Source organism: Spermophilus citellus (genome assembly GCF_964194105.1).
Source record: "Spermophilus citellus genome assembly, chromosome: 12".
Taxonomy (NCBI): Eukaryota; Metazoa; Chordata; class Mammalia; order Rodentia; family Sciuridae; genus Spermophilus; species Spermophilus citellus.
In genome coordinates, this window is record NC_138198.1 from 46,823,068 (window position 1) to 46,845,676 (window position 22,609).

Here is a 22,609-nt window from a genome sequence, read left to right on the forward strand (position 1 = left end):
CAGGTCATGAGAGTTATGTTGACAGGATCGTTTAGAGTGGGAAGACAGGTAACCCTGTCCCTCACTCTTGTCCTCCCTGACACTCTGCCGCTGCCATTTAAAATATATATATATATATATATTTTAACAGATGAAGCACATAGGACACACTTGGACATTTTAACCATTTTAAGTGTATAGTTCAAGAGTTTAGTACTATCAGGTATATTCACGTTGTTGGGTTACCAGTCTCCATATCCCTTGTCTTTTTAAACGGAAACTCTGTACCCATTAAACACCATACCCCACCCCAGCCATTTTTGTCTACATCCTCATTCCTTGGGATGATTCTGGTTAAACCATTGACTCTTCCCCAGGATGGCATCCGTGAGACCGAGGGATGCATAGGAGTAGTCTTTGTATTTTATCTATTCTGGTTCTGGGATCAGCAGCTGGGATGAGAGTCCCCCAGAATGTAGTGTGAACCCTTTGTTTGCCAGCCCATGCCTGCCAGAATGGCTGCCCACAGGGAAGGATAGGGAGGGATATGGAAAGCCAGGACCAAGGCTGGACCAGCTAACATGAACCCCGGAAAAGGTCATCATCCTGATTGGAAGTTTTTTGTGCAAGGCCTCATTACCACACTTCCTGGTTTCCTGTTCTTGGATTCTGACCTTCTAGACCTCTGTGGATAGTCTTATTTGTACTTCCTTCCTTGCCTGCCCCTTTCTCCTGTCCTAAACATGGACTCAGTGTGAGAATGCCTGGGCTCCCTCCTCCTGGCCTGACAGCATTCATGGCCTTGAGTAAACTATCTGAAAAGCTTCCAGGGGTCTCAACATGCTGCCATGAAAATCCTTTTATTTCCCAGCCTGGCAGGGGATGGAGGTTTCCTTGCTCATCTTAACTGAGTTTAGAAACATGTTCTTTGTTACCTCTTTTACCTTTTGTGTTAGTCAGCAGCTTAGAGGAAAGGTTTAATTTTGGCTCATTATTTCAGAGGTTTCAGTTCATGATTGGTTGGCACCATTGTTCTAGGCCTGAGGTGAGGCAGAACATCATGGTGGAGGGGTGTGTTGGAGGAAAGTTGCTCATCCCCAAGTAACCAGGAAGCAGAGAAACAGGAAGAATGGGAGGGGCTGGAGAGAAGATAAATCCACCCAGGACATGACCCCACTAACCTCCTTCCTCCAACTAGGTCTCACCTCCTAGTAGTCCATTTCATCATCCACTGTTGAGGTCAGAGCCCTCACTTCCCAGAAGTCTCACTTCTGAACACAAGAACTTGGGGAGATTCCAGATCTAAACCATGACACCTTTTGAAGAGGTGATGCTTTTGGCAAAGAAGTCCAGAGTGTGATTCTTTCTGGGTACAGCTTCATCCCCTATGAGGCATCTGCTCTGTCACCAAGTCTCAGATGTTTGTATGCACAACCCATCACACATCTTTTATCAGACTCACCAGGAAAGCAGGCTCACTGCCCATGAAAATGAAATGGTGTGCCTTTGCTCCTCGGTACCCTGGGCCGCAGGTGGGCCTGTGCAGGTGGAGGCTGCTGTGCAGGTTTCTCCCTGTGCACTTTGCCTGCTCTCCATTAGCTGACAAATCCAAGGCACTGAGGGAGAGAACAAAGGATGGTAATCTTCCTTGTTCTGAAAAATCATATTAGCTGCTTGTTGAAAACAGACGTACACATGTGAAAAGATGACTATGCCAGGCCATAAATGTAAAATGCCATCCGAGTTGAATGGGCTACATATCCGACATGAGTTCAGAGGTAGGACCGAGATCGCTTCCAGCTGTGGTGGTCAAGGCAGGCTTCACAGAGCGGGAAGCGCGTGCAAGAATGGGTGAAGGACAGTCTGCCTTTGTGCTGGCCGGGAGAATGGGTACTGGTGACAGGGAGCCATGCCCAGTCAAGGATGGGATGGAGAGGTGCCTGCTTTCTAAATGCATCCTTTGTAAAGATTCTAAATATGTGCTTTGCCTTTCTCATCCTGGTGAATTAGGAGCATCATGTCCAATGCCTGGGTGGGTCCCTGGTGGGTTGGGAGGGGCTGAAGCAGTGCATCCAGATGGGTGTGGAGTGAGGGTCCCAAGTAAGTAATTTCTCCATAGGGAGCTGTCTGATCTGCTTATTCCTCTGGGATCCAGGCAGATGTATTTCCTGCTACTGGTACATCCTGCCTGGATTTCTTTATCATGACTAGTAGTGTGTGCCTAGGACCTGAGCACTGCCCTTGGATGCACTGCCAGGATTCCAGCAATGTGGCCTTGCCCAGCCCCAGGGTCCTATCCTCAGGAAGGACCCATCCTCCTCTGGGTTGTGCATGTGGCAATTGGCTCAGAGGTTTTTGTACTATCAGTCATTTTGCTGCCCATTCACAATTCACAGCTGATGGCTTTGCTCAGCAAAAACATGCATACGCCTGACTGCCATTTCCCTGCTCCCTAGTGCACAAGTGAGAATGTAAGCATTTCATCTTGGTGTGAGCATTCAATCACCAGTCTTGATGGGTTTACAAATAGTCTTTAATGCCCATGAGTGATTCTTTAAATGTTTTTCAAAATCATGGACTAACTTTACATTATGAACAAACATCATCCAAGCAATGGGTGATATGCCTCGTTGGTTTAGCCAATGTTTCAGAAAACATCAGGATGCTGCTGCTTGTCAGTTCGATTCCCTGCGGATTTTGTCACTTTTCACCAGAAGAAGTTAAAAGAGCATGTGTTTTCTATTGCTGTGTAGCAAAATACTGCGCACACAGTGATTGAAAATGACATTCGATTATTGTCTCCCAGTTTCCCTGGGTCAGAAGTCCAGCTTGGCTCAACTGAATTCTTGGCCTTGTCTGTCATGAGGTGAAAATTAAGCTGGTGGCCAGCTGGGTTCTGATTAGGAAGCACTGGGAAGGGTCTACCTTCAGGCCCATTCAGCACGTAGGCAGAACCCACCCAGTTCTTTGCACTTGTTGAACTGGGGTGCCTGTTCCTTGTTTTTATTCTCTTCTAAAGGCCATCTACATTCCTGTCACATGGCCCTCCAACTTGAAAGCCAGCAGTATGTGAAAGAAGATCCTCCTGTTTTTCACCTCTCTGGCTTTCTTTTCTGTTGCTAATTGGAAAACTCTTAATTTTAAAAGGTACACCTGATGGACTTGGGCCTAATTAATCTCCATATTTTAAAGTCAACCGATTTGGGACTTTTATCTCAGGATCCACGATCCTTGCATGCGGTACCCCCTCCCCCCTTAGTATCTGTCTGGATCTCCGGGGAACAGGAATCTTGGGAGCCATCTCGAGACTTGTGTTCATCACAGAGCAGCACAGAGGAATCGACCTCACATCCGTTCTCCCATCTTAGGTGACCCTCCCCTCTGCCAAGAAATCCCTGTTGTCAATGTACTCTCCACTCTTATCTTCACCAGTGAGTGCTGGGGATCCTGAGCCTGAGTTGGAGGCAGAGGCAAGGCAAGTTGCCAATGAAGCCAGCCAGGACATAGCCTCTTCCCAAGGGGAAGCGGAGAGTGAAGGGGAGCGGGCCCTGGAGCAAGAGCCCGAAGAGCGAGCCTCCCTCAGTGAAAAAGAGAGGCAGAACGAGGAGGTTAACGAGAGGGACAACTGCTCCGCCTCCAGCATCTCATCCTCCAGCAGCACCTTGGAAAGGGAAGAGAAGGAGGACAAGCTCTCCAGGGACAGGGCAACTGGTAAATGAAACCCCTTTCTGCAGGGAACCCGAGATAGAGGACCTGGTTTGCTACAGAGCCTGTCCATAGGCTGGCCTACAAGGTGAACTGCTGGGACAGCTCACTCCCCGAGCTGTATCACCCAGCATCTGGACAGGAGTACAGTCACACTAACAGCATGCTTCTCCCCCAAATCCTCTGCCCTGCTGTTGCATTTCTCACTTCCACAGGGAACAAAAAGGGCCCAGGCAATGAGTGCTTTTCCTGAAGAATGAGCCTTGGAGGAGAAACACATTTCACTATTTGCTTAGTTGTTGATAATAGTATGGGTGCCTTTTTTGGGTTCTGATTTCAGTTTAGAAACATGTCATATTGTTATCTATTCCCTTAAAAGATTTTTAAAAGTGAAGTATGGGAAGTCTGGACTTTCAGAAGGAAATAGATTTATTGAGTGTTTCTGAAACTTTGTGGTTCACAGTGTATTGAGGTCAATTTGATATGCTAAACTGGAATATACCAAATTTAGGTGGTTTTCTCCATTGTACTCAGGACTCCTGTTTTTCATAGATGTACATGCATTTCTTTATGAAATTTTAAGTATTACCCCTGTTATTAATTCAGTTCACCTGAGTATGGGGACTTTGTAGTTAAGGATCAAACGGAATGCTAGATTATAGATTTGGCCCCTAAGGACCTCACCTGAGATTAAGGAGATACCCCAGAAGGTTATAGATGTTAATTTTATAGAAATTAACAAGGCATTTCAGAAGGTTATAGATGTTGTAACCATTCACGACATCTGTGACACCACCAGGTTGATTTCCTGATGTGTGTGCTGTCAGGGTGTCCTGCCTTCCTCAATAGTGAAGCCTAATCTTACAGGCTTCCCCCTGTAAAGCTACATACAAGGGACACGCCCTCAAGTCCCAAAGCTGTACAGGGACTAATCAGCTACTGCTTGTACTTGTTAGTTCCCAGACTGAAAATATACTTGGCTCTGAAGCATAGAAGAATGAAAGAAAAAGGAATGAGTGAATAAAATTAGTCTTCTAAAATACCTGTCAATCAGTAGTATAGTCTAAAATAGTTCCTTTTAAAATATTTTCCAGTTAGGATGTGCCACTTTTTTTTTTCTAATCATGATATTATAATTAAAAACTGAGAAAATTTATTAATTTATATCCTAGAAATTGCCCTCAAAAATCTTGTGTGTTTAGTTGAAGATGTATGTGCTAAAAAGCATTACACAAATTGATATTTAATTTCCTTCAAAGTCAGATTGTAGTTAGTATCACAAATTCTACTTGTACTATTGATGTCCATTGAAATTTTGATCATAGCTCATAGCACAGGGTGTATGGTGAGTCTTCTTGATCACTTTGGCCTTAAATCATATTTTATGTATTATGAGTAGCTTTAAGTATTATTCATCATATCTGGGTTTAGCATGCCCCAAAAACATCAACAAGTTGGATTAGTAAAAATAAGATGGGGAACAGAACTTTCTTGGATCAGGTTGTGCAGTATTTTTACCAAATAAGGACAACTTTCCAGAAATGGAGACTGCTACCAGTGAAGAACCATTGACTTTCTACTAAAAGTGGATGGTGTCCAAGTTGTGTAGACTCGGGAATCAGGATTTCACAGTGATTTCTCTCCAGTGCTGCGAAGAGATTTGATCATGTTTATTTGCACTAGCTTATTGGTTTTTAAAAACTCCCACTGCTCCTAGGCACCTATAGCCACAGAGTCAGGGCAGTTCTGTCATAGTAGCTTTTGCTTTCAAAATGTTCTGTTAAATTATAAACTTTAGAGGTAATTGAAATTATTACCAATATCATTTCTAATCATTGTGTCTATTATTGACAAATGAGTGGTCAGCCTGAAAGAGACTCATCTTATTCCAGTCAGGTGGTGCTATTTTTCTTTCACATGTTCTGCTCTATGGCCCGAGTATGAGAAGCTTTGGCATAGCATTCGTTGCCCTTAGTTAAAATGACTTTTGTAATTGTCTGTTGTTTACACTTAAATGTCAGCTTTGTGAGGATGAGATGTCAATCAGGTTCACTGTGAGCCCTCAAGTCCTCACTCTGTGCCTAGAGCACAGTAGTGTCTCACGAGATCATCAGTGGGTAAATGAATGAAGAGGCGTCTGGTCCCCTTGTTCTTGATGTCAGTGGAGCCCAGAAGAGAGCTGAGCCTTCATCCTCATATACAGCGGGAAATACTGCATTTGGAGGAAGCACTAGTCTGCAGTGATCTCCCCAACCCAGAGTCAAAGAGGACTGATAGGGAATGTAGCCTCCACCTCTACCTAGAGACGATGATGCAATATAAATCAGTGGTCTGCTTTCCCTGGGAAGATGGCTCTGGGACCAAGGAGGTGGGAGGAACTGAAATCTTGTCATACTCATCTGTGCTGAGACAGTGTGAGTCAGCACCCTTGCCAGGGAGCTAAACACCTATTTCCACCAAGATCTGAATGCTATACCAGGAAAGGGTGACTGCCTGCTAAGAGAAGATTCAACAGGATGCAAATAAGACTCAAATTTGCTAGGATATGATTGAAAACTATCCATCCTATCAAGAACCAGAGCAAGTACAACTTGAAAAAGAGAGCCAACAGATGCCAACACAGATGAGTTTCACATTGGAATTATGTGACAAGAATGTTGAAGCAGCCACCATAATAAATCTTCAATAACTCAGGATGTACATGAAGAAAATGAAGTAGAATATGTATGAAAAAGAACCAGGGGTAAATTACAGAAATAAAAGGGTTAATAACCAAAATAACTAAGTGGGGTGGATTTAATTAATAGTAGATTAGAGACAACAAAGGAAACAGTCAACTCAAAAACAAGGTCAGTAGAAATAAACCAATCTTAACAGAAGAAATAGCAAAACAATTGATAGAGACACTACAGTTCCTCAGAGACGAGTGGAACTAATAATAATAGGTCTGACATCCTTGTCACTGGAGTCTGAGAAAGAGCACAGGGCTGAAAACATGTTTGAAGAAATTCTGTCCAAAAATGTCCCAAGTCTGTCAAAAGGCATAAACATCCAGGTTTATGAAGCTGAGACAACTCGAATTTGGTCCAAAGACATCCACACCAAGATAAATAATAAACTTCTGAAAACTAAAGAGCTAAAACAAAGTTTCAAAGGAGGCTGGAAAGAAATATGTGACCCATAGGGGAACACAGATTTCTGGGAGAGCTCATCTACAAACACAGAAGCTAGTGGGAAGGGCACAGCATTTTATTAGTGCCAGAAACAACTGTCAACCATAAGTTCTGTATCCAGCAAAAGTACACTTTAAAGGGAACATAAGGCTTTCTCAGATGAATACAAACTAGGAGAATCCATCACCGGCAGACTTTCCCTTCAAGAATGGTGGAAGGATGTTCTCTGAACAGAAATGAAATGATAATGGAAGGCTTAGAATTTCAGGAAGGAAAGAACAGAATGGGTGGAAATAGGGTAAAGAAAATAGACTTTCTCCTCCTAGGTTTCTGAAATAATATTTGAAAGTTGAAGCAAAAGTTTTAATATCATTTGGTATAGTATTTCTCTGTGTATAGAAGAAATATTTCAGATAATTTTGAAAGCATAGATGGTAAAAGGAACTACACAGAAGTCAAGTTTTCTTCATTGCACTTAAAGTGGTTAAACCTCAACACTTGTAGATCACGGCAGGTTAGTGTGTATGTTATAATACCCACAACAACCACTGAGAAAAATGCTTTAATGTACATAAAAACACTATAAAAATAATTTCTAAAAAATATTCAAGTAATGCACAATAGCCAAGAAAGGAGAAACACTGGGGGGGGGACCAAAATGGCAGACTTAAGCCCTAACATTTCAATAGTTACTTTACATTAAAAGAGATTGACAGTGGATTTTTTAAAAAAGCTTAATTACAGGCTGTTATATGCTGTCTGTATGGAACTGTTTTCAAGCATGATGACCCAGAGATTGAATGTTAAAAGTTGGGAAAAGGGATATCAAGCAAACATTGATCAAAGAAAAGTAGAAGTAATTATGTTAATATCAGATAAAGTAGAGCAAAGGTAATTACTAAAGACAAAAAGGGACACCATAAAATGATTAAAGTAGATAAATGATAGGATCAAAGTATGTTTTATGTGTATATGAAAATGTCACGCAGAAATGTATTATTTTGTATAATAATCTGCTAATAATTTTTAATAAGACATAAAAAGAAAAGGCAAGAGAACTAGCCAGGTACAAAAACTATCAAGAAATACACTTTTCCCTGTTGCCAGAAAATGAAAGGCCAATATTTCCCATCAAATGGAGAAAGAATCAGCCTGTCTGTTGAAACTCGGCCACTCACCTACTGTGGCATTGAACAGTAGGACAACTTTACAGGGACAACTTGTGCAGGCTGGGCCCAGGGTCTTGGCAGTAGAGTGTGATGAGGAAAGTGGCTGGATTCTGGCTGTAACATGAGGATTTAGTCAGCACAGGAGGCTCCTTGGTATGTAGAAGATGAAAAAATAGGAGTTGAGGGCAATCTCAGTGTCTTTGGAATTGGCAGCAAGGTGCATGAAGCCACCCCAGCTGAGAGAACAAACCACTGCAGAAGATGCTATGGTGAGGGCAGAGAACCCGGGAATGTGAAAGCCCTGAGACTAGATGAACTGATGACTGTAAGAGTGGGGTAGATGAAAAGAGAGCAATGGACATTTAAAGGAAAAACAAGGAGAAGTCGGGGAAGGAGCAGCAGAAAGAAGGAAGGTGAATGTTGCATCCTGGCAGGGGATGGAGAAGAAGGGGGAGATCAGCTTTGTCTAGTGAAGGTCATGGTTACTTGGAAAGGAGCAGCTTTGAAGACCATTGGGAACAAAAGCTCTATTTGAGTTCTAGAGAAAATAAAAGAAAAATTGGAGATGGTGAGCAAAACAACTCTTATACTCTTGTAAATGGTGTGACCTTAAAGGAGAAAAGTTGGGTGACTGGTGAAGACAGAAATGGGGTCAAGAAAGTCTACTTGGTTTTTTTTATGGAAGAAATTAAATTACTCAGGCTGGGGTTGTAGCTCAATGATACAGCACTTGCCTAGCATGTGTGAAGCACTGGGTTCAATTCCCAGCACCACATATAAGTAGTAAAGGCCCATTAAACAACGAAGAATTTTTTAAAGAGAAATTATTCATATTCTTCCAGTAGGAGAAGCCTGGGAGATGCAGGACAGAATCACTGGCATGGGCTCCTAATGTAACAGTTGAACCCTGCTAAAGGACAATTTGTGTTTAGTCACAGGAGGGAGGCTTCTTCCTGGTTTTAGGTGCAGGTGGGAGGGTAGAGATGGAATGGAGGCTCTGGAAGATCTTCTGACTTCATCTGCTAAGTTGGTAAATTAGGTGAGATAATTAGGTGAAGATGAGATGGGAAGGGAGGGGAGGGGTGTGGAAAGTTCTGGTGGTGGTAAGCCATGGCATGGTTTGTGTGGATACGGAGTTGGAGTTTGGGGAGACACAAAGGTAACCTTATAGCCTCTCCAGTGCCTGCTCTGGGCCAGGGAACTGCTACCTTCCCTTTTTTATACAGTTAGAAAAGAGGCCCCTTGCCTGTGACCTGGTGGGTCCTGACCCGCTGCCACAGGAGGGCAGAGAAGGTGAGGAAAATTTCTCCCGTGAACCCAGGTGGGAGCCAGGAGCACTATGATACATGGAAGGGGTCCTGGTCCCTGAGCAAGCGGTCAGTCTCAGCCCTTTCTGCTTTAATTGCTTTATTTCAGTGTCTTTTTCTGAAGTCACTCCATGTGTCCTGTCCCTGTGTCCCCTCATTGGTTTTCTCATGGACGTAAAGCCCCCTTGCCACCTTCTCATTGTCATTTTCTTCTGTGTGCCTTCAGGTGTGTGGTCCACAGGCCTTCAGGATGGAGGTGTAAATGGACAGTGTGGCGATATCCTCACCAACAAACAGTTCATGCTGGACATGCTGTATGCCCATAACAGAAAGTCCACAGATGACGAGGAGAAGGACAAGAGAGAGACCAGGAGCAAGGAGCTGGAGGCGGAGGCGGTGGCCAGCCTCGCCTCCAGGATATCCACCCTGCAGGCCAACTCTCAGGCCCAGGACGAGAGCGTCAGGAGGGTGGACGTCGAATGTTTGGACAACCGGGGAAGCGTGAAAGCATTTGCTGAGAAATTCAACAGCGGGGACCTGGGGCGAGGCCCCATCTCTGAGGATGGGTCCAATGACAATGTCCCCGAGACAGCGCCTGCGCAGCTGAAAACAGAGTCCGATTACATCTGGGACCAGCTCATGGCCAACCCCCGGGAGCTCAAAATTCAAGACATGGATTTCACCGGTCTGGGAGAGGAGGACGACATTGATGTCCTGGACGTGGACCTGGGTCACAGGGAAGCCCTAGGACCACCACCTCCACCCCCGCCCACCTTTCTGGGTCTGCCACCCCCGCCCCCACTGCTCCTGTTGGACAGCGTCCCACCCCCTCCAGTCCCTGGTAATTTATTGGCTCCTCCTCCTCCAGTGTTCAACTCTCCTCAGGGCTTAGGGTGGTCCCAGGTACCCAGGGGTCAGCCCGCATTCACGAAGAAAAAGAAGACCATCCGTCTGTTCTGGAATGAAGTCAGGCCTTTTGATTGGCCCCGTAAGAACAACCGCTGCTGCAGAGAATTCCTATGGTCGAAACTGGAACCCACTAAGGTGGACACTTCCAAACTGGAGCACCTGTTTGAGTCTAAATCCAAGGAACTGTCTGTCACAAAGGTAGGTCTGGGCTCTAGCATGTTTCTTGATTTGCATTGGGGTAGGGCTGAAGAAATAAAGACCCCCTCTCTAATGTAATTTTGGCTATTTGTTTAAAACAAACAAACAAACCCTGGTATATTAAAAAAAAAAAAAAAAAAAAAAAAACTAACCTTTAGGATAGTAATCCTGTGGCACATGCTTGATGTAAGTTATGTGAGTGGAACATCACTTCCATCACGCAAAACAGCTTTCAGTGACTCGGATAACCTTAAAAAAAAAAAGCCCAGGAAGGTTAGCTACACAGAGCACAGTCCAGTAGCAGATATTAGTATTAACTAGATGAAAGTGGCCTTGCTGATTTAGTAGACTCAGTCAATGTGTTTACCTTCAGGGATTATGGTTGATAGTAGTATCATGAACTTCAGTTGTGGCTCCTCAATGTTTTTACAAAGACAATAATTCAGTGACATTTCTTTGGATAATCCCCTAATGGAGACACCATAGTACAACTATTGGATATTTCCCAATGGCCACATATTCATCCTATAAATATTACATATGCTTCTAAATTTCATTTTTTAAAAAGTATTTCTTAGTTGTTGATGGACCTTTTTTATTTATTTGTATGAGGTGCTGAGAATCGAACCCAGTGCCTCACACATGCTAGGCAACCTGAGTCACAACCCCACTCCTAAATTTCTTATTGTTCGAAAATGTTTTGTAACCTATAAACCTTCCTGTTGTGGTATTGTTGAAAGAGATGTTGGGTCCACTTTTATAGATGGGAAACACTGCCCATGAAATCATGGTTAGTGATGCAATATACCAGATCACAGAATGCGTGTCTCACCAGTTCAATGCAATAATGTCTCCTTCACACATTTTAAAGAACTAAGAAAACAACCAAAAACAACAACAAAAAAACCTTGTGACTCGGGGTATATTCCAGTTTTAAAACAGGCTTGAAACCATCTGCTCTCCTTAGGAACTTGGGGTTTGAAAAAGCACTTTAAAGTATAATGTAGAGTAAACATTGCGAGTGTTTGTTATCATGAGTCAATTAGAACTCTATATTGCTGCCCTGTTCTTGAATCATCTTTTGGGGTGAATAAAGCTGCCTGAGTCGGGCCTTCAGAACTGACTGAAGAGTAATATACAATCAGCCCTCCATGTCTATGGGAAAATATTCAAAAACTTTTATCTGTACTGAACATGTACAGACTTTCTTGTCATTGTTTCCTGAACAATAGTTTAACAACTATGTACATAGCATTTATGTAGTATTAGGTAACATAAACAACCTAGAGATAAAAGTATATGGGATGATGTGCATAGGTTATATGCAGATGCTATGCTACTTTATATAGCAGACCCGAGCCTCTGAGGATTATGGTGTCCTTGAATGGTTTTGTCACCAATCTCCCATGGGTACTGAGGAACAAGTATATTGAGAAACTTGCGAAATTGATTCTAGAAGTTGAAGAGTCAAGCACCAATTCTGAATCCAAACTCTGCAGGACAAGAGTACCCTACAAACAAGGTAGTGCGTATCCTTGCTGTGCGATGCCAAAAGGCCAGTTAGGAGAGCTGTCATTGATGAATTTCCTCTTGAAACCCATGTTGAGGCTCTTAAACTACTTCCCACTCTTTGCTGGTTGGCATTTGCCCCAGTGTCTCTTTCTGCCCAGTCTGAGTGAGGATGTGATTCTAAATTGTTTCCAGCCTTAGGAATCCCCTCAAATAAAAATTAAAGATTTCTCGTTTGTAAACCCAAACTGCTGAGGTCTAACATTAAAAAAATCATGTTACTCCTGCATTTCAGTTAAAAGTGGGTCTAGCTTTTGCCCTCTTAAGAAAATAACATCCAGGAAGGTAGTGCTGGACCCTTACTCTTGGTGTGCTTATGTCCATACTGGTTCCACGTGGTGTTGAGCAACCCACATGCCCCTTTCTGATTGTTACATTCAGACTGGCATTTGGGAGAACAGCTGGGGTTAAGACAGCAGTCCCTGGCTGCCAGAAGTCACCCACAACCTGCTTTTCTGGCACCACCCCTGACCCACTGATCCAGTTAGCCAGCCTCCTCCTCCTCCTCTTCCTCCTCCTCTTCCTCCTCCTCTTCCTCCTCCTCCTCCTCCTCTTCCTCTCCTCTTCCTCCTCCTCTTCCTCCTCCTCTTCCTCCCTCCTCTTTCTCCCTCCTCCTCCCCTTCCTCCTCTTCCCTCCTCCTCCCCTTCCTCCCCCCTCCTCCCCCCCCCTTTGTGTGCTCTTTCGGCAGGTTGTGTTAATCACCCTTGGAGTTTGCTGGCGAGAGACTATCCCTTGACTCATGGTTGAGAAGAATGAAAAAGAGTAATGGTTTGGCAGCATAGGCACTTCTAACTTAATTTTTTTTACAATGGAAATAGCAAGACTAAGTTGCCCTGAGAAGACCCATAATGAGTGATTCACCTGCTCCCTCCTCTGCTTGGTTCCATGTGGCTGGATTGGTTGATAAGACTGGGGTTTCTGTCCTCTCTGTACCTGGAGGTTTCATTTTTACCTGAACTATGTAGTTACCTCTTAAAATACTGTAATGACTAGCTGATGGATAAATGTTTGCCTAGTTTTTGTCCAGTGTGGACATAAGACGAAAGTAATATACAATCAGCCCTCCATATCCAAAGGAAAATACTCAAAAACTTTTGTCTGTACTGAGCATGTACAGACTTTCTTGTGATTGTTCTCTGAACAATAGTTTAACAACCATGTATATACATAGCATTTATGTTGTATTAGGAAATATAAGTAACCTAGAGATAAAAGTATATTGGATGATGTGTACAGGTTATATGCAGATACTGTGCTACTTTATATAGCACAGACCTGAGCCTCTGAGGATTATGGTGTCCTTGAATGGTTTTGTCACCAATCTACCATGGATACTGAGGAACAAGTATATTGAGAAGTTTACCAAATTGATTCTACAATGAGACACAGGAGCCTGTACCTTTGGGTGGTGGTTGTTGTTTTTGGAATAGAAAATGTGAGCAGGAGCCTATTTTAAAAGGTGACCAAAAAAAATTCAAATTAGGACTAAAACACATCACTTTGGAGAGGTGTATCCATTTTGTGTATGGTCTCAATTCAGACATAACCAATTTCACTTCTGTTTCTAATCATTGATTTTCATAAAAAACAGCTGTAAATAGTCACTTCCGGATTCTGGCTCATGAGAAGTTTTTCATTAAACACAATAGACTGAAACAAAAAGGAAATAGACTTCACAAGACAGCAGAAAACAAAGGAAATGGGTTTTAGTTTCCATTGGAAAACTAACACCAGATCTGAGTTATAGGGCATGGCTGTGACCATCCAAGTCACTTCCAAACAGTTACAAGCCAGAGCCAAGGCTGGAGTGACCATTTAATGAGCATGAAAAGGGCAAAAAGATGTGCTTTTTGGTTTCCTTTCAAAATAGTTTCTGAAACAGGATCCCCTTTTCTCAGCAGGAAATATATATAGCTTTGTAGTAAGATGACTCTGGTTGTGTTTTATGGAGAATGGCAGAAATCTTGTGCTAAACTGCACGTTGTATTTCTGCTGGTCTGAAATGTGGCGAATCATATAGGAGATTAAATGAACCCCTGGAAAGATGTCAGGGTGGAAAGCTCCAAGTGAAAAGCTCCTGCAAAGCTTATGGGTTTGACACAAGGAGCCCCAAAAGGTGGCCTCCCAGCTCTTGTGCCTCATCAGGTGCTAGGAGCCACAAGCAAATAATACGATGTATGGCACCTTTGGTTGTAAGGCCAGCTAGCCACTGAGATTTGATTATGCTAAGATTTACATTCATATGGAAATTGGACTCCCCCTGTTCACCTTGGCCTACTACCGGACTCATGTTACGGGGACTCATGGAGAGTTCCCATTGGTTGGGGAAGGATAGTAGGAGGGAATTCCGGAGGAGGTCCCAGGAGACCGGCAGTTCCGGGAGACGCGCGGTTCCGGTCAGACGCCCGCGTGGGAGGACCGATTTTGGCTTGCTGGCGCTGAGAGTGTTGGCGGCTTTTTCAAAATAAAGTTTTGTTCCTGCTTGAGTGGCTCCTGATTCTGTGCCCAGCCAAGACTGCGGCAATCAGGGACAAGTTATCACCAAATCCAGAAAGGAAAGGAATAGAACAGGAGACTAGAAAGATGAGGACTTAGTTTCCCTTTGGGGGCCTGATGGTATCTTGCTTTCTTGGGTTCACTAGGTTTTCATGGGGGTGTGTGTGTGGGGGGGGGCTCCTGGATGAATTTGGAGATTAGTTTAACTTTATTTACCCCTAAATTTCAGAATACATCAGAAACTACTAACAGTGACTTTTAAAGCAAATTTGGGGGTAGTGATTTGATTGGTTGGAGGATAAGCCCGGCCTGGGCTGTTTATAAAGCACCTCAGGGACTTTTGAGTACAACCAAGGTTGTGACTTACTGATTTAAAGTGACAAATGAGGCACCAAAAGGGCATTGCCTCCCTATCACCACCTCCCACAGTGAGGCCCTGATCTATTTTCCTGATATGAAAAACATCCCTACACTATATTCAAGGTCAGGGCATAAGAGAATATATTATTTTATTTAATATCAACCTCAGACAACCTGAATTCTACCTGGAAATTCGAGACAGGTCCTCATGTATGTCTCCTGGTTAGGGTAATAGATACATGACCACAGAATGTCTGTTTAACCACTGGCCTCTGCTACCAGAGACCCAAAGGGCAAATACTGGACATTAATATTTTTTTCCCTTAACAGGAAGGCAAGCCTATTCTGGTGAAAATTTTATGCCTAAGTAGAGGCTTTTCAGTTGTTTTTTTTTTTTTTTTGAGACTCTGTTATTCTCATTTTTCTGCCTTACCCTTTGCTGTGTATCTCACCATCTCCCTTATTGCCAGGACATCTATATCATTGCATCCTTGTAACTGCCCCTTTCTCAATGGACCCTTTGGAAAAGATCCTGTGGCATCACTCTTTGGCAGTGGTCAGGGAGTGAGGAGGAATGATTCACCATTTCTAGAGCTTTGGGGCCAGATCCTGACCTGGGGTCTCCGACAGAGATGTTGAGAAGCATGCTCAGAGCTGGGTTGCCTTTCATGGAAGCACTCTAGGACTTTGCATTATTCTCCAAGACTCGGAGTTCTCTAAATAGACAATGTCCTTAGCTTTGTTTCTATTTTCAGTCTCAGGACCTCCTGGGGTGACAAGTTCTATGCTTTGACTGTTTACTTTTTAAATACTGTGTCTTCAATTCCTAGTGAAATTAACAGTTAAAAATTCAAAGGGGGTGATCAGTTGTGTTGGTATTTCCAGGAACTTGAGGCTTAATGACTACTGTGCACTATTTAAATTTGCCTCTCCAGCTTTTTGAAATCTGCGGCCTGAATCCTCATGCTTCTCTTTCCCCAAACTTGCATAACTCCTGAGGGAAAGTTGAGGTCTTTTCTTCTCCCTAGGATGCTGACCCAAATCAAGTTGTGGTCTTTCTTGTGTGGTGGTTACCTTTTCCCCAACAACCACTGAGGATCAGGTTTGGGTCCTCATTTACAGGTTCTAAAAATATTAATTCTTGGAGGCAATAACTTGTTCTATCCAGAAACCTGACTTCCATATCTCCTTTCTGTGAGGCATTTTGTCATCCTGTGTGTATCAAGTATTAGTGTTAAGCCAGCCCTCTGGGTGGGCTCTTGACTCTGTGTGGCTTATTTCAGAGGAACCCCTGTAACTGGCTTACTATTTTAGCAAATATTCCTATTACCCTATGTGACTTTTGGCTTCTAGGAGAGGCTGAACTTGCAAGGTCCTGTTCTTGGGGCTGCTGGTTCTGCGGAGTGGATCTCTACACAGGTAGCTCACTGCTAGGTGAATCTAAGGCTGCAGAGATAGCCATAGGCCTTCTGTTAAGTCTTGGCATTTAGCAATTACCACGTAGGTTGGCTCCCTCCTCTGTGTGACAGAAGTCCTGTGAGTCTTTTGGTCTCAGGTGCTTCCCATCTGAAGTCTCATTCTGAAGGGACTCACCCCTGTCTTCCTGAAAACTGTACCCTGACACCCCCTACCCCCACCCACAGGCAGCTTGAGAGAAAGGAGCCAAGTTGCCTCCATAACCTCCTTCCCGTCCCTTCTGAGAGTTTTCTGCTCCTCTGGGCACAGAGGGTAATTCTCTGTCTCCCTGCCCCTTCTCCCTACAGTGTTCTTGGCCAAGTCGAAAACAAAAACAAAATCCATACACGGCCTCCAAGCCTCAAGCATTTCTCCCAAGAATGCTCCGCTCTGGAGGAGAAGGGGCTACTGGGGCATGCTGGAGGCTCCCTAGTGGGTTGCAGCTTTGTGGGAGGGGTGCTGCTCCAGGAGTTGAGCTTAACTGGATTTTTCTGGCACTAAAACAGAGCCTGACTTTTTCCCAGCATACCCCTTCCCTCCTTAAAGCAGCAAGTTCCTCTTCTCCCTTGAGGACTTCTGGACATATTTGGGAAAGTAACATGTTCAGAGATAGCCCCTTAGTGGTGTCCCCCACACTGCCTTCCGTGGACCCTTTTGCTGATCCACCCTGGAGATAATTGTTCCTGTTTGAGCATTCAGCTGTCCCCATTGGTGCCTCCTTCCAAAGTCCCTTTCTCCCTGTTCTTGGAACTTGAAGAAGGCGGCAGAGGTTTGGTGGTTGACTTTTCATGAAAGAATCGTCTGAAATGTCTTCAGGTTGCAGTTGGTAGGGATGGAGAGGTACCCCAGGCAGCAAGAGGGTGCCCCGAGGAATGGTACACCCCAGCCATTCTGGCCCTTGGCCATTCCCACACCAGCCTATGTTCCTGCTTTCCCCTGGCCTTTGCCTACCTGAAGAGAAAGATGTCAGTGGGTCTACTGTTAGTGTTCACTCGCTATATTATTCTGTTAGACGTTTTTGGTCCCATATTAGGAATCCCCCTCATGGTAGATTCTGGGTCACTAATCTTAGTGTCTCTGTTGAAATCCCCTGGGCCATATGAGTTCTTCTACTCTGTCATTCTGTTCTCTTCTATCATTCCAGCTATTCAAGTGTCTGTGCTACACATTTGGTCGGTTTTGCAGTAAGCTTTGATGGCGGAGTAGATATTACATGTAACTCTCCTTTTTAAGAATATTTTTGACTTTTAAAATATTAAACTTAGAATTTTTCTAATTCCAAAAACAAATCTTATGGAATTTGAATAGAATTATTTTAAATATATTAGATCAGAGAGACCTAATTATACTTACAAAATTGACTTTCCTTTCTAGGAACATGATGTTTCTCATTTATCCTATTCGTCTTTTATTACTTTGAAGAAAATTTCATCAGTTTCTTGCTGTAGACTTTGCCCTGTAATGATATTTCAAGAAGTTTGGAGTTTCATTTCCTTGTTTGGGTCTTATTTTGGGATGTGTATCATCTATCAAACGTAAAATGACTTTTCTGCCTAGAAACCTTGCCACTTCGTTCCAACCCATTACCTCTTCCTCATCACGTTTCACCACCACCTCCTAGATGCCTTCAGAGATGGGTATTTGTGTGTCTTCACTAGGACCACTCTGCCTTCTCTGACTCCTGCTTTATATCCCCTTTCTTTCTTTGACCAATTTCCTAATTTTCTAATTGTATGTAAACTATGGACAATCGCCACTCTCTGACCAAAGAAATACAATAAGGAAAAGGGTATCTGAGAAAGACTTGGTAAATGTAGGATGGAGGGTGGGGGAGAAGAGTCTGGAAGTGGGCATGATGGACTGGTGTGAAACTGAGTGCTGGGAGTCAGGCTCAGGTGGAGGTGGCAGGTATGGAGGAGGAGGAACGGGCATGGCAGGTTTTGTGGAAAAAGAGTGGGCAGTCCTTCCACTGTTGTGAGACCATGTGGAGGATATAGTGAAGCTCATGATTGTAGATCTGGGGCTTGATCCAAAAGGACAATCAAAATGAATCAGAACTGATGACTGATCATCCTTGGACATGGTCATGGGCTCCAAAGCTTAGAGAGTTTTGGCTTGCTGTTGCAGATGTGACTCTGGTTCTTAGGGGAGGGAAGGAGATGAAGAGATGGTCCCATCTGACCTGCCCCCTTATCTTGGGCAGAATTGACCAGAAGACACACAGAAGACACACTTGGTGTTCAGCAGCACCAAGTAGAGCTTTGCTTTAATTATCAAGAGTGGCATTTAAAACACCTCTTGCTAAAATCCAGAAATTGAATAATTCAATTCCAGGTGTTCCTTCTTACCTATCCTTCATGCCCAGTAGATGTGCTCTGTGGGGACAGCTCTCCCTGTTGTCTCAGCTTATTCAGTAGTTAATAGTGGAGTGTGTGGACATGTCCATCTGTGTAAACTGAATCCTACTGAGATTGGAACAAGGTCATGTCAGCTTCAGAGCCACTATGGAGATTTTGTGTTTGACATAAATGGGCATCAGCTACCAGGAAAGAAGCTGAAACCTGAGTGGTGGTGCTTTTCCAAACTGTTTGTGGGCAGCTGTTCATGGTGGGGCTGTGTCTCCCCAGAGGGAAGCATCCTTTCCTCATTTGTACAGAGGCTCCAGCTGGCCTAGCTGGGCTTGCACAGTCATCTCTCCAGGATCCTTGAGTGACAAGGACAATATGGATGAGAGGCTGAGGACTGACAGTTCCCAGATTATCCTTGCTGCATGACCATTACTTTGTTCCATATGCTCACAAGACGTTCTAAGCAGAAAGAAGGGAAAGGCTAAAGGCCTAGCTTGTTGGATCTGTCCATTTTCAAATAGGAAATAAAAAAACCAAAACTAAGTCACAGGGCCAGATTGAGGTGCAAAGAGGGTTGCTTTTTTTTTTTTTTTTTTTTAAATGGACGTATTGCCAGCTAAAGAAGAAATGAGAGTCCTGGTGGTGATCAGGCAGGAAAGAACAGATGCTGAGTAAGTGATCTGCAGAGCCTGGAGAGGCAGGCACCCCAGCACCCCAGTGCTTTATCACAGGTTATAACATCTCCTTCTCACTTCCCATATTCTGCATTTTGCAAAACCTTTCTCATTCCTTCTTAGTGTTCCACATACAACATACTATTTTAAATTACATTTCAAGACTAAATTCAGAATTTTTGGTTTATTTGGCTAAATATATAAAAGACAAAGCCTGCCTTGCAGAAGGGGGAAGCATCTATGCCACATGTCTCTGGGAGCCCCTGTTCAAAGCCAGTGACCATACCCACAGGAATTGCCCCTCCTGGCCACCAGGCCCCCAAACAGCTGGGACATCTTCAGTTGTTTTCTTCATGAAAAAATTTGAGTTTATTCCCAAATGCATATTTAAGGATCTAAAATAGAATGTGAGCAATTAAGTTTGGAGGGCCCAGGAGAACTTTAGTGGGGCTTCAATTTGGTTCTCCTTGGTGACTTCCATGTCTAGTGTTGCCTCAGGCCAGCTTCTCCAGATGGCTCAGCTGCTCCCAGGCTACATTTTCTCCTTCAAAGGAAAGGGTGAGAGTGAGAGTGGTTAGGAAGCACCGTGAGCCATCCAGCGAGGGCTGGCTGTAGAGTATAGTCAGAGTCCCTTGGCCTGCCACTGAGGTCTTTAGGGATATGGCCCCATCAACCTCCAGCCTCATTCCTGGCAGGTCCCAACAACCTAGGCAAAGATACTGCCCATCTCATTACCTTATCCTTTGGACCCAGGATAGATAGATCCCAGGTGTTCTTTAGGAGGGAGCTCCAGTGACTCACTCCACCACCAAGTGAGTTATAGCTGCCTCACAGTGGAGCCCCCTTGCAGTGAACACATTTCGTCACTGTGCTGTGTGTCTTCCTTCAGGGGAACCTGCTTACTCATTTCCCGTTACCCTAGGCATGCATCAGAATGCTCATCCTCCCAGCTGTGTGTGCCTCAAAGGACACATGGGCAAGAGCAGATGTGCTGGGCCAGGTCACCTTTCACTTAACAACTCCCTTGTCACCTACGGTTCCTTAGAACTGCAGGGGAAAGTTTTGGGGGTGGAGGGAGTGTTATGGTTTGTGGTCACAACTCTGGGTTATGATACATGTTGGCTCAGCACCTCGCACACCTTCATTTGATAGGGCTACCATAATAAAATGCCACAGACTTTGGGGCTTAAACAAGCATTTATTGCTTGTAGTTCTGGACACTGGCAAGTCCAAAATCAAGGTGCTGGCCAAGCTGGTTCCTGCTGAAGGTTCTCTTCCTGGCTTTCAGATGGCTACCTTCTTGCCATTTGGTATAAAGAGAGAGCTACCTGGTTTTTTTGTTGTTTTTTAATTTCTTATGAGGATACTAATCCTATCAGGTAGACCCCACCCTTGTGACTTCACCTAAACATAATTACTTCCAAAGGCCCCATTTCCAAGTACCCTCACATGGGGAGTTAGGGCTTCAAGATAAATTTTGGGTGAGGGAGCATGCAGACATTCAGTCTGTATGCTAGCCCTGGGCTGCCTACAGGGATGAGAGGGGCCTAGGGCCTGCCTCCAAGGGGGACCCAGGGCAGCGGGGACACCACACATAGGGTTCTATGAGGATGTCGGGATACTTCTAGTTCCCTGTTCTCTTCCCCAGCCTGAGCCTGCCTGTACCTCTTTCTTCATCAGCACGTGGCTTGCCATCTCTTGCCTGTAGTGGGCCCTCTTCATCCACCCAGTGGGCAGCTGCACAAATGACTAAGTGTGGCAACAAAGGAACAGGTGACCTGATAGAAAGGACAAGGGATATTTGAAATGGGCAGATGGACCCTGAGGAAATGCAGCCAGAGATCTGAAGAGGGGGGGTCCTGTCCTCTCAGCCTGTGCACTCACTTCTCCATGCACACGCCAACCAAGACACAAGTTGACACCTTACAGCCCACAGGAAAGGGACTCTGAAAGATTTTACTGTTTTCACTGCTTCTATGGAAAAAAAAAAACAGGTTATAGCTATCACACAGTTGAAAAAAGTGTTTTTTTTTTCCTTGCAAAATATCACATTTTTTCCCAATTGAAGAAAAATCTATTTTATTTTTTAATGTGTCTGACTCACAAAGTTCCATTGCTGACCCAAGTTTGGCGGTATCTCTCTCTTCTGGACTGAGCAGTAGCCAGTCCTCGCCTGAGCTGCAATTGGGGCCATTGATTTTCATTTCTGAGTAAGTGGTGAGTTTTCTTTTAAAACAGAAACACAGAAAGGACCCATGGTGATGCATTAATCTTGGATTTTCCTTGTTTTATCACCAAGAAAACTGCTGCAGATGGAAAAAGGCAGGAGATCATCATTCTAGATTCCAAGATATCAATTCAATCCATTATTTGAATTGGAACCAGTTATAACATTTATTCACAGCATGGTCTATTCATGCATTGTCTCTATATTCATAGACCCAGGGTACACCTATTTGTACCCCAAATGCTAATTTATAGGTCTTCAACATATTGCTCCCAGAAATGGTGGAAGAAGTACCCATGTCACCTGATCTCCATATACATTTTATCACAGTGATATTCTGGACACAAAATGCAAAGGTCACACTTATGATTGTACCAAAGCCTCATTGGAGAGTGAGCATGGATTACTAAAAACATCCTTGTCCAGGTTGCCTAATGCTCTCAAATGTCAATCCTATTGGTGACTACAAATTTGTTTCTTCCTAAGATGATATATTCAACCTCAACCCTGTTGAAAATGTCTAATCCTCTCACTCACTTTATACTTTGCCTGATTTCCTCATGTCTCTATTGATATCTGCTTTCCTACATATGTTCCCCAGTTCATCATTGTGACTGACTCTTCCCATGTGCTGACATTTACATTCACTCTCTAACCGACACCCTATTGCTAAAGAACTTTTGGTCCAAATTTTATACTCACTCTTCTTCCTCAACCTACCAACCATCTTCCTAATCCTACCTACTATCCCCTTTTGACTGGATGTTCTCTTCTACATTCAATCATCCAAGGTACAAGGTCCTATGCCATTGTATATCGATTTATCTGAGACATCTGTGCAGAAAGTCATTCAAAGCTAAGTATCCCAATCAAGGGCCCAATGCCCTTCTGGCCTTCAAATCTTACTTGGATTTCTGTTTTCATACATATATTTCACCTATATATTATTATAAATATCGCAGGTTCCCAATACCATTCTTCATCCAGCAGAGTGATTCCTAACCCAAGTCAAACAGGTTCTTAACCCTAACCATACTCT

At 43.8% G+C, this 22,609-nt stretch overlaps 1 protein-coding gene across 1 annotated transcript; it reads left to right on the forward strand.

Annotated features, from left to right (window-relative positions):
- Window positions 1-1,745: 1,745 nt before the first annotated feature.
- Window positions 1,746-12,746, forward strand: LOC308631627 (FH1/FH2 domain-containing protein 3-like; the record flags this gene model as incomplete). Its single annotated transcript, XM_081263006.1, has 4 exons — window positions 1,746-1,869; window positions 3,412-3,690; window positions 9,560-10,440; window positions 12,699-12,746. 4 exons carry the CDS (start codon window positions 1,746-1,748, stop codon window positions 12,744-12,746), a joined length of 1,332 nt encoding a protein of 443 aa, XP_081119132.1.
- Window positions 12,747-22,609: the final 9,863 nt, after the last annotated feature.